The 12,321-nt window shown below is 42.7% G+C and overlaps 1 protein-coding gene across 2 annotated transcripts in view; it reads left to right on the top strand.

Annotated features, from left to right (window-relative positions):
- The first annotated feature begins 1,604 nt into the window (after positions 1-1,604).
- Positions 1,605-12,321, top strand: part of adgra2 (adhesion G protein-coupled receptor A2) — a 68,120-nt gene continuing 57,403 nt past the window's right edge. Inside the window, exons 1-2 of one of the 2 annotated variants that reach the window (XM_023978802.2) lie at positions 1,605-2,010; positions 2,351-2,657. In XM_023978802.2, coding sequence (XP_023834570.1) covers positions 2,413-2,657 — 245 coding nt within the window. In that variant the 5' untranslated portion in view covers positions 1,605-2,010; positions 2,351-2,412. Of the gene's footprint in view, positions 2,255-2,350; positions 2,658-12,321 lie in introns of both variants that reach the window. The other variant, XM_023978801.2, reaches the window with a different exon arrangement.

Genomic DNA, 12,321 nt, shown 5'->3' with positions numbered 1-12,321 from the left:
TTGCCATAAAAGCAATGTTCACTCAACATGTTATTTCAGTTGCAAAAATGCAGTCATGTATAGACCTCTGAATCAAATTAGACAGTGACCCTGGCCCCTGCACTAAACAGGCCAGGGTCCTGGTGCAACAGTGACCCTACTGAGCTGACTTATCTAGACAGGCTGATCTAGACTCCTCTGGCCCTGACCTCAGCTTCTAACATGATAGCTTCAGCATGGTTCTCTCATAACATTATGGCCTCACTACATTCTTCCTAAAGCTGGGAGAAGTTGATTTATGTGAATCTGATCTCTCATGATGGGTAAATAGTTCAGTAAATCCTCTTGTGATATTAGAAACAAATCATCTSTCAACAGGAAACTCTCAAAGGTTCACTGACTTTCTTTGCTCTCACAACTGATGTGCTCATTGAAGCCAATACCTTTTCCAGTCTATAACCTGCTTGCATGCAAGATCTTTGGTGGATTGAAGTCAACAGCAAACTTGCAAATGTTTTCTAGTTCCCAAAGTGTTGTCAGTGGAAGATATGAATGGTCAACTTCTTCTAACTGCATGTGTTGAAATCCAGCAGCAAAGCAAATCCCTGTATGTTGGCCTATACAGTGTATACACTGAGTGTACAAKACATTAGGAACATCTTCTTAATATTGAGTTGCACCCCCTTTTGCCCTCAGAACAGCCTCAATTTGTCAGGGCATGGACTCTACAAGGTATCAAAAGCGTTCTACAGGGATACTGGCKCATGTTGACGCCAATGCTTCCAACATTTGTGTGGTTGGCTGGATGTCCTTTGGGTGGTGGACATTCTTGATACACACGGGAAACTGTTGAGCGTGAAAAACCCAGCAGTGTTGCAGTTCTTGACACACTCAAGCCGGTGCGCCTGGCACCTACTACTATACCCTGTTCAAAGGCACTTAAATATTTTGTCTCAATTGTCTCAGGTCTTAAAAATCATTTAACATGTCTCCTCCCCTTCATCTACATTGATTGAAGTGGATTTAACAAGTTACATCAATAAAGCATCCTGGATTCACCTGGTCAGTCTATGTCAGGTGTTTCTAATGTTTTGTGCACTCAGTGTAGATATGAGATCTACTGGCAAGAATATGCCAGCAACAGGGGATCATGCATAATAAAATTCATTTTCATCAAAATGCTGTGGTCAGTCAAAGAGCCACTTCTAAGTTTAGGTCATTTGCAAGTTTCTGTTATCGATTCATCCTCTGATGATCTTGATAGACATACCAATACCGTACATTTAAAGACAAAATATTGCATTTAAGCTGTACTTTAGAGTAGCAAACACTGCAGGATATTAATTAGCTATTTGATGTAGCCTAAAAGTGATGTGTGAATACTGTATTAATTCAAATGAAAATATACATTGTAATTGTTAAATAAATAAACAAAGMCTTGTCTATGACTATTGATATCATATTGATGTTTCAGTTATCATTTAAATCTTAGGACCTTATTTCTTTACAAATGGACAGTTTTGGCACCCGAAAATATCCTTCAATTGCAGATCCACTTTCAGACCGACAGCTGGCTGACTGCCTGTTATTCTAAAAATGGATAGCAACCTAGTGAAACTGCCAAAGTCAAAACTGCGCTAGGACCCCGAGGATCATCGCATAGCCGGCGACGGAATGGCCGCACTTGGTGTAGTAAGTACATTTGAGTGTGACAGAGTGGCAAGCAAAACCGCTAGATTTTGGGAATTACCAAGGAGCCGACCAGGACGCGCTTTATCGTTTTCCAAATTAACTCATTTACTTTCAGATAAAGTTTAATTTAAATTGACACATGGAGAACTTAAATCTTGAAGATTCTGAATGGCAAACTTTGTTGAATGCCTTGAGAACATCGTGCCAAACGAATTTCTAAATCTATGAATTAAACTAAAGCTGTGGAGGGCAGCAGATTTTATTCAACTGAGTTAAGGATTTGATCAAAACCACTGGAATAACGYAGTTTGGATATTGCCTAGGTTTGGACATATAAAGGTAGGCTAATCAAATTCTAATTGTGACAATCCAACCCAACGTTGGAGTAATGCATCAGGGAGGTACAAACTTACGGACAATTGGACAAATACGTAATTTTTTATCGCGAAACATCAACTTTCAAGTAGAGTTTTAGTTCAGGACAACTCGAATATCAGTGAGTTTTACCGTGATTTCTCAAGCCACATCTACAGTAGGACTGTGAATATTGGGAGTGCAAAATACTGGGAATGCCTTTTTACCAGTAAGTTTCGAGKATCTTTTAATAGGAACTAAACGGATATTAGCAACTTGTCACACATTTGTAAAAATACGTATGTTCTTCCTGCCATCGCCCCAGGAACCTTCGTGGTAGAGAAATGGGATGACAAGGGGACAGCTGAGGTGAGACTGATAAGGACAATGGTTGTGCCCGGCGTTGGCATCCCGCTCCTGGGGCGTCTGTTGCTGATGCTGGTCCTGTTGTCTGCCTCTGAGTCGAGGCTCACTCAAGCTTGTTCTGGGCTCATCATTAGCGGCTGCAGCTGTACAGATGAACGCTCCAAAGCCCACGCCACTACGCAGTACCGGAAAAGAGTCAGCTGCGACAGCGAAGAACTTTCTGAAACTCCGGATCRGGGCCTGCTCCCGAACCAGACCGTTACTTTGTAAGTCATAATTATAATTTTTTAACCGATTAAAACTGAGAGTTTAAAATACAGTAGGCCAGTGGGCAATACAAATGTAGTTAATCAAAACTGTGACCGAGGAGATAGGGATGATTGTCCAAACACTGTAGACAGATCATGATGAAAATATCAAACAATGTTGATATTCTGCATGTTCATTGAGAAACTATTTTGGTCTTTATTAGATCCCAGAACTGAGTAAGAGAAAAACATATCAATGGACACTCTTCGCTCAKTATCAGGAAATAACTCTAGAGGATGACAGAAGGGCAAAGTGCAAATATTTAAATGGGTTATGGGAAACTCTCTACCTTGGGCGTGGGGTATAGTTTAAATTGTGGCACATGGCACCCAATACATCTTAACAGTTCTATACACTGACTATAATTGAATATAGGAGGCGGGTAGTCTAGCAGTTAAGAGCATTGGGCCAGTAACCAAAAGGTTGCTSGTTCGAATCCCAGAGGCAACTATGTGGGAAAAACTGCCGATGTGCCTTTGAGTAAGGCACTTAACCCTAATTCCTCCTGTAAGTTGCTCTGGATAAGAATGTCTGCTAAATGACTGACATTTAAATGCTATGCTATGGAAGTATCCACTGTTAGTAGTAGATGGACCCTTGACTTGAACACTTTGTGTTGTATGCTGATAAACCCTCCAAAACTGACCTTGTATTCTTTGTTCTACTGGTATTTAATGAGTGGTTGAGGTAATGGACATGTTTTTGGCCCATGAACACCAGAAGTTTATACACTGGCATAGTAACAGACTACTTACTYCGTGAGCTGAAAGCTCAAACCCAGAGTCAGTTGTGTCTCTGAAAAGCACAGTGCAGGGAGTCTGGACTGGTGTCGATCCTGACGGAAGACTTTGTGAAGTAAAGCTGTCATCTGCCCCTGCCCCTTTGACACAACTCTGTCGCTTTAAATCTGATTCTGACCCAAGGAAACACACTGTGTTTCAGTGTCCCCCTCCCCTCCCTCCCCGCTCCCCACACCCACCCCACAATCCAGCTGACTTTGCCTTGCTAAACTAGGATAAACAGAAACACATTTCTARTCTTTTTATCCTCCCTCTCTGTGCTTTAATGGCAGCTTGGCTCCTACCTTTAATACCATAACATTCCAGCAATCTCAGGCAGCCACCTCACTTCTCTTCAGGAAGGAAGGCTGACCGACTGACCGACCGCTGTCCAGCTAATGGTGAGACCTAGCACTGTTGTCTGACACTTCCAACATCCTGTAGCACTGTTAGTCTGATAGACTATTCATGTGTGGCTGACAATCTGAATTCATATGATTGATCTGTTTATTCAACAATAAATCAAGGGAGTTGTAGACATGGCTTACACTACCTCACTCCATTCCAGAGAAGAATGGCTCTTAATAGGAGGTAAAGAGATTGTAGATGCTGTAAGATAAGATACACCTACACAGTCTTCTGAGCTGTTGAATATATGCACATGTGAAGCTGCTACCAAAAACCCCAGCCCTTCACAGAACACTCAAAGGTTCAAGCTGATTGAACCATTTTCCAAGGTACTCTGCTTCTCCACAATCCCACAATGCTCCTCCTCTCTGACCCAGTGGGAGCAGCACTCGCCTGCACATGGGCGCAGTAAAACCCCAAACTGGCCCATCGGCGCAATGCAAAGGAGGCACAGCCCGAGGGAGCCCAAGGCGGCCCGCCGTCCATTTATAGGCCTTGTGTTTCTGCTTAATAAAGGCAGCATAAACATCTGGGGAACACATTTCTCAGAACCAGAAGAGAGGAAAGAATAACAAAAATAGCCTGGGTGGCAGCGGTGGAGGTGATTGAAGATAATCTCACATCCCTGTACCTACCMTACTTATTTCACTTTATTTGTTTTCCTACACATGTTTAGCATACTGTGACACTTTTATGAGGCTGTGTACTAGGAGCAAACAACTACYTCCCAATCCCCTGTGAAAAACTGTCAAAAGCCATCCTTACCATTCTGTACTGAAATACGATGTGACTGGTAAGGTCATTTGCCAGAGAGCTTTCAATGAATTGCTCCGTACGCTCATACTCTCATCGTCGCTCATGACATTAGCTCCAGATGTGGAATGTGAGAAGTTGTGTTGTTCCTGGCAGTCTATACAAACTGTATCACAGGTACAGTAGGGGGGCTCAACTTCAGCTCAGCTTGCTCTGCATCATCCCCTCCCCAGATTGGGTGCCCTGTCACCCAGTTCTGCTGCCCCTCTTACTTACTTACTTACTTACTTACTTACTTACTTACTGACTTTATTGTCCCCATGGGGACATTTTGTTGCAGTGTCATGTACACGTTTAAAGTGGCGTTTAAATACAAAACAATATTGACAATACAACTTTCATAACAGTTACATACCAATAAAACATTTGGGGGAAAAAGACTAGCCTGCTGGCCTTACTGAGTCGATAGGAACATTAGCCCGAGCTATTTAGGAGGGATATCACACCTGGCACAAATGATTGTCTCGTTGTGTTTTTCCTGCTGAGGGGTGCCCTATACCTGCGRCCAGAGGAGTAGTTCAAAGTCCGGGTACAGGGGGTGGCTTGGGTCTAAAATGATTTTGTGAGGCTTGCGGAGGGCCCTGACCTTAAAGATCTCATACAGGCCTGTCTGTTTGACTCCAAGTACCTTGTTTGCTGTGGTGATAATCCTTCTCAGCATATTTCTCTGGCTGACAGTGGCATTGCCAAACCAACAAACAATACAAAAKYTTTAAATAGTGTCAATGAAAGATTTGTAAAACAGTGTCAGTATAGTACAGTCTACATTAAAAGATCCCAGCTTTTTGAGAAAGTACAGTCTCTGTTTGCTCTCTTTGTAGATCAGGTCTGTACATTTACTCCACTGAAGCTTATTGTCCAAGAGGACACCCAGGTATTTGTATTCCTCTACAATCTCTATATTCCGACGTCTGATAGATGTTGCAGAGGTAGGTGTTGTACACTTCCTGAAATCTATGCACATCTCTTTCGTCTTGTTGGTATTGAGGACCAAGTGTGATTCCTCACACCACTCTACAAAGTCATCTAGGACCGGGCCATGATGTTCCTCGTCATCATGCAACAGGCTGATCAAGGCAGTGTCATCAGCGAACTTAACGAGGTGTCTGTCAGGATGGGAACTAGTACAACTATTAGTGTACAAGATGTACAGGAGTGGGGACAAAACACATCCCTGAGGAGAGCCTGTGTTGGTATTGCGTATGTCCGACACGTGGGGACCTATTTTGACTCGCTGTGACCGTTGGCTCAGGAAGTCCAACAGCCACAAAACCAGCCCCCCATCTAAGGAGAAGTCCCTAATGAGTCTCTGTGCCAGAATGTAYGGCTGGATTGCGTTGAAGGCAGAGGAAAAGTCAACAAACAGAACCCTAACATGGGATTTGGCACCCTCTAGATGTCTATAGACCATGTTAAGGAGGGTAAGAATGGCATCATCAACTCCTCTGCTAGGCTGATAGGCAAACTGAAATGGGTCGAGAAGCTTCTGGGTGACGCTGAGAATATGACTTTTCACAAGTTTCTCAAGGCATTTCATTACTAAGGATGTCAAGGCGACATCTGACCCTCTCCTGGGTCAGGTTAGATTCATGTTCTCCTCCATGGCTCCATGCAGCCAGTTGTGGGCAGGGCTATGGGTCTTGGGGACACCAGGCCTGGCTGCTATGTGTAATACACAACAGCTGGCTCCCATGAACATTCCAGCTGAGGCCCCTCAGCCCATGGGAAATCCCAACAGGGGTTTGTTTAATAAAAGTATTAGTTGGATGTTTGTTGTTCCTGTGGACCATAAAGGAACAAACAGTTAGCCTAACACTGCCACCTCCTCCTGTGACTCACCATACCTTGTGGGCTTTGGATTGGTTTAATAATGTGTAGGCAATTGAGACCAATTTGATTAAAGTATATCAGATAGCGTTGGATATCCTCCATTATGTTGAAAGATTTTAGAAGGCTGCACTTTGGTTGATGTTTTAGTGACTTTCAACTTGTCAGCAGTACACAGTTACACAATTCTATTCGAAGTCTTTCTCCATGAGTTAGTCATCTTTCCCCCTTTTCCCTCATTCTATCTATCTATCCCTCCCTCCACACCCCTCTATCTTGAGTTCATCCACACGCAGTAACTCTCAACATAAATATTTAGCTGTATTGGTAGGAAACTGCCATGTCTAAAATCCTTCCAGATGTGGGCCTGCGCAGGGCTGTGTTTATGGCTAATTACGCATGGCTGATAGCAGGGTGAGAGAGAGGGAAAGGGAAAAGGAGAGAAGGGGAAGAGCAGAGAGAGGGAAGAGGTAGGACAAAGGGAGAAAATAGAGAGAGGGAGAATAGAGGGAGAGGCTGAGTCTACAGGCTTGGCAGGCTGTTCAGAGGGATGTACCCCAGGAGGCTGTCTGCTCCCCAGTCTCTTTTTCTCTCTCTGCCTACCAGACCTCAGGCACTGTGGGAAGAGCCAGGGAAGACTGAATCTATAGTATAGTTTTGATACAGTAGCATTTCATTAAAGGTACTTTGATGTTAACCATCCTCCCCTACACTGTAATAATATTTCAATTCTGGTATTTCGTTTTTTATTTTGCTAAATAGTAGGACTAAATGTTGAATACATTCTTTGTGTGTCTGTGTGCACGTGTGTGTGTGCGTGTATGTGTATGTGTGTGTCTGTGTGCGTGTATGTGTGTGTGTGTTGGTATTGTTATCTAGTTTAGTACTTTGTAAAGGATACAGAGAAGCTGAGGTTACACATCCCATTTCCTTTAGCAAGGTCTGGAGAACCATGAAGCCTCTGTCTCTAATGGTTAACAACAATGTAGCACTGAGGTGGGGAAAACACTTCTTCAGTGGGAGGGAGTGTGCTGTCTATAAGTCTGGGTGGTTATAATTTATGCTTTCATAAAAGTCAAAACCTCTCCCCTCTTTTGACATTTGTTTTCACTYTTGCCTGTTACTGATGACCTTGGTCCAGRGAGTGCCAACCCAAAGGAGTGGGCGCAGATGCGAGGGGTGGCAGGCTGGGCGGCACCAGTGCCTGTCCTTGGCCGTCAGCAGGCACTGAGAGGAATGTGGAGCAGCAGGACAACCCCTCAGACAGCTGCTGAGTGGCTGCTCTCTGCCTGCGTGGGCGCAGTAGGGCATGGGTCCTGTCCATACACCACTGTCTATATGGATTCTTATGGGAGTGTTAGAGTGTCTCCCATCCATTCATCAGACAAAAGCTCTGTGGCCTCATCAGCAAAAAGCCCTAGCACAAACGGACAGGTGACCAGTAGGTATATCTTGGATGGCATACTCAACCAATCGTCTTGATGGATCACTGAGAACTCAGATGTATCAGTAAATAACTACTGAATGGTAAACTATCTAGACATAAGAGTTTTGTTTCATTCATCTGGCTACTAAGCGGAGACCTTTAATTGACTTTGTCACAGCAGGCCTATATATAGCAATACGATATGCCTGTCTTCTATAGTTTATAGCCATCTTGTCCTCTCCCACATTGGGATCTTGGGAGTGGAGTGGGGTGGGCCGTGTGTGGTTATCAAAAGGGCTAACAGATGTGCCATTGGTTTGTGTTGGGTCTGTGAGTCAGTATGTGTTGAGATGGGAGTATGTCGATGAAACGTCCCAACAGCCATCTTATCAGCAGTGAGAATTCCAATAGCTTGGAGTTGTGGAGCGCTTGGAGCACACAGGCATTCCTGCTGGGAGAAGGTTTATTTATGTGGGGAAAGGTGTTGAAAGGAGGGGCAGTGGGCTCTCTTCTGTTCGCAGATGTTAGGTGGGGCACTGGTCAGCAATGAGTAAAAAACAAAAACAAAGGCCTGACACTGGATACCCAGTGCACTATGAACAGCCTCAGCACCTGTCAATGCCACACATACCCAGGACCCCCTGCCTGCCTGGGAGGTCAAYTTAAAAGTCACAGATGAAAAAAATATTATTTGATATCTAATGTGTGTCCATTCAACTTTGGTTTTAGAAGTGGGGGGGACATAACCTGGCAGGGGGGTCCTCCCCTTTTGGGGGCATCTAAAGCTAATTTCCTGCATTTCTACTAGGGCTGTTCCCGACTAAAACAAATCTTGGTCCACCAAGAATAGTCTTTTCTTTCGACCAATCAATTTTTAAAATGTGTATTTTTCCATATATAGACCCTATGTGTTTTAGTAAAATCAACTATATGTACTGAACTTTTCTGATGCTTTAAGCACCCTGTTTGATTAAATAAATAATGAAGACACACAAAGGACTCAAGATTGGGCCTGAGATCAAGATAGCCTAACCAGAAGAAAAAAACCTGTTTCCAACCCTCCTTCTCCCGCTGCTGCTGGTTTTTGCAGATTCTGCCATTATGCTCCTGAAGTTGCCGGTAATAGTCTACACCAGCGGTCGGCCACCTTTTCCATTTGGAGTGCCAATTTATCTTACCATTTKTACCCTTACAAAAATGTACCATGGTACTACAATGGTACTTTCATTCATACCATGGTGCCACTATGGTACTTTCACTTATACCATGGTATACATCTGAATCATGGAAATGTACCATGGTTTTAGCTTTGAAGTATGATGGTACTACCATGGTACTGCCATTGTACATAAATATTACCATGGTATTGCATTATTTATACCATGGCATACATCTGAATCATGGACATGTACCATGGTTTTAGCTTTGAAATATGATGGTACTGCCATGCACCTTAATAATACCATGGGTTTGCATCATTTATACCATGGTAGATGTGGATCATGGAAATACCATGGTTTTAACCTACGCTATACATTACATTACATCCCACTTCTGAKACCAATGTAGTGAAACAGGCAGGGAGCAGGTCTCGATCCCTCGACCTTCTAACCCGAAGTCCAGCGCTATATCGACTGTGCCCCAAAAGCATGCTCGAGCGGCAGAGTTGATATCCGCGCTTATAAACCCAGGGTCGTTACACTATGTAAATGACTGGGCATTCAAACACATCTGTATCCATTCATAATCATCAATATTGTGTTGTGCACTGACTGTGCACCATGACAGTGTAGTCTGTAGAGCTGCTAATACCATATCAGTGTGAAAAGTAGGGAATTAGCTAGGGAAACTGACAGATCAATAACATTACATTGCTGTACTGACTCTAATAAAACTAACATTGCGCTGTCAAAAAATGTCAGAATATTGGTCTTTAATCGTTTGGTCACTGGTTTCATAGTCTGATTCAGGTCTAGTGTGATTGAGGTAAAAAATTATACCAAAATTTAGTGAGCTAGCTAGCTAACGTTAGCCAACTGTTGGCTAGTTCTAATGGTACARCAACTGACGAAAACTAGTCAATTTACTTCTGTTGAAATGGGACAAAACATTTCCATACACACAAAAGCTGTTAGATACTGCTATCTAACATATAGTAGCTAAAMGCTAGAGCTGGACTGGCTGTGGTAGCTATAGCTAGCGAGTTCATTCTCTTCAGACAGAGCTTCAGCGAGAGGGGACGAAACAGCTAACATTACATGTCAGTTACACTACTATCTCAGCACTGGGAATGTATATATTTTTCTGTTAAGTTAAACAGCAGTTACCTTGCCAGCTACATCAGTCAAATAAAGAGTAGCCAATTTCGTCTCTGCTTGCTTTTAAAAATCTGATAAAAAGCGCAACACACAGAGACAGCAGCACGGTGCTGGTCAGAAGCTTTGCCTCCACACAGCCTGTCTGCACGCTCTGTGGTGTCCGTGGTCCTAAATCCAGCTGGCTGAAACCGCCAAACAGCCTACCCGACCACTCTGAGGCGTCTGCATTGTCCCAAAGCACACCGATGCCGCTTTTTTGTATCACAGTGCAATGATAAAACTGGTGAAGACATAGTATTCACATTTATCATTTTAGATTGTTGCTCAAAAGGCCATGAKCTTTCAATTTGGCAAAAGCAGAGAAATATGTTGTCATAGCAACATTATACCCCTGAGTGAATTTTTTATTATTATAGTTTTTCATTTCACACAGCTCCTTCTAATCTTACTCCAAAAGATTCATGACTTTCTGGTTATTCTTCTCCAGATATACCCCCCACCCCTCTGTCTCTCTTCCCCTTCCCCTCTCTCTTCCCCGTGCTGAACCACAGAAATGGCCCCCAGAGTTTCTGCTTTGGGAGCAGACTGCAGACCCACAGAGGGCGGCGATGTGTCTGTGGCGAGAATGCTTTTGGTCAGAAGTTTGTGTGTGTGTCTAATTCTGTGTTTGTGTGATACCGAGTATTGATATCTGAAGTTAGTAAGAGTAAATCTACCGTATGTTTAGTGTTGAACATATTTCAGATAGATCTACTTTATCAAATGTCTATAATGTTGCAAAATGGGCACTTGTCTGTGCTGATATACTGCGTGAGATTAATCATTGAATTACTGAAAAATACAATTATTCATTTGCTCACTTTGTAACTAAAACATAATTATGTTTGATAAATGGGTTAAATGTGTCAGAAACGGATTTCCGACTATAATTATTCAAATTGAGATGTCATCACTGTAAAAGCTTGTGGTTCTATCTTAGTTGAAATGTGTCACTCTAAATGAGATGTCATTTTCTGGTGAAGTGTATGAGAACCATTTGCATGGTGTGAAGAAACATCCCACTGGGCAAAAACTGGTTGAATCAATGTTGTTTCCACACACATTTTAACCTAAATCCAATGACATGGTTACATTTTATGTTGATTTCACATTGAATTCACGTTAGTTGAAAACTCTAAACTAAACATTGAACTGACCTCTGTGTCCAATGGGATGGCTTTACATTCGCTAGTTACCCACTAATTGGAGTGGAGTTGTTGATTCTATTCCATTTCACTGAGCATTACAGAGCCACTCAATAACACAACGCACATTTCTACAGTACATACATTTGAAGTCTGACATTTACATACACCTTAGCCAAATACATTTAAACTCAGTTTTTCACAATTCCTGACATTTAATCCTAGTAAAAATTGTCTTAGTCATGTTTAGGCATCACCACTTTATTTTAAGAATGGGAAATGTCAGAATAATAGTAGAGAGAATGATTTTTTTCATATTTTATTTCTTCATCACCTTCCCAGTGGGTCAGACGTTTACATACACTCAATTAGTATTTGGTAGCATTGCCTTTAAGTTGATTAGCTTGGGTCAAACGTTTCGGGTAGCCTTCCACAAGCTTCCACAATAAGTTGGGTGAATTTTGGCCCATTCTTCCTGACAGAGCTGGGTAACTGAGTAAGGTTTGTAGGCCTCCTTGCTCGCACACACTTTTTCAGTTCTGCCCACACATTTTCTATAGGATTGAGGTCAGGGATTTGTGATGGCCACTACAATACCTTGACTTTATTGTCCTTAAGCCATTTGCCACAACTTTGGAAGTATGCTTGGGGTCATTGTCCAATTTGGAAGACCCATTTGTGTAACGATCGTCTGTGGTGGAAGAAGGATCGGACCAAGGTGCAGCGTGGTAAGTGTTCATGTCTTTTAATAAACAAAACTGAACACTGGAACAAAACAATAAACGAAGTGAACAAACGAAACAGTACCGTGTGGCGACAAACACTGACACGGAAGACAACTACCCACAAAACACAATAGAACACAG

The sequence above is a fragment of the Salvelinus sp. IW2-2015 genome, linkage group LG33 (genome assembly GCF_002910315.2).
Source record: "Salvelinus sp. IW2-2015 linkage group LG33, ASM291031v2, whole genome shotgun sequence".
NCBI lineage: Eukaryota > Metazoa > Chordata > Actinopteri > Salmoniformes > Salmonidae > Salvelinus > Salvelinus sp. IW2-2015.
Note: the sequence above shows the minus strand (reverse complement) of the source record. Positions and strands in the feature narration are given on the sequence as shown.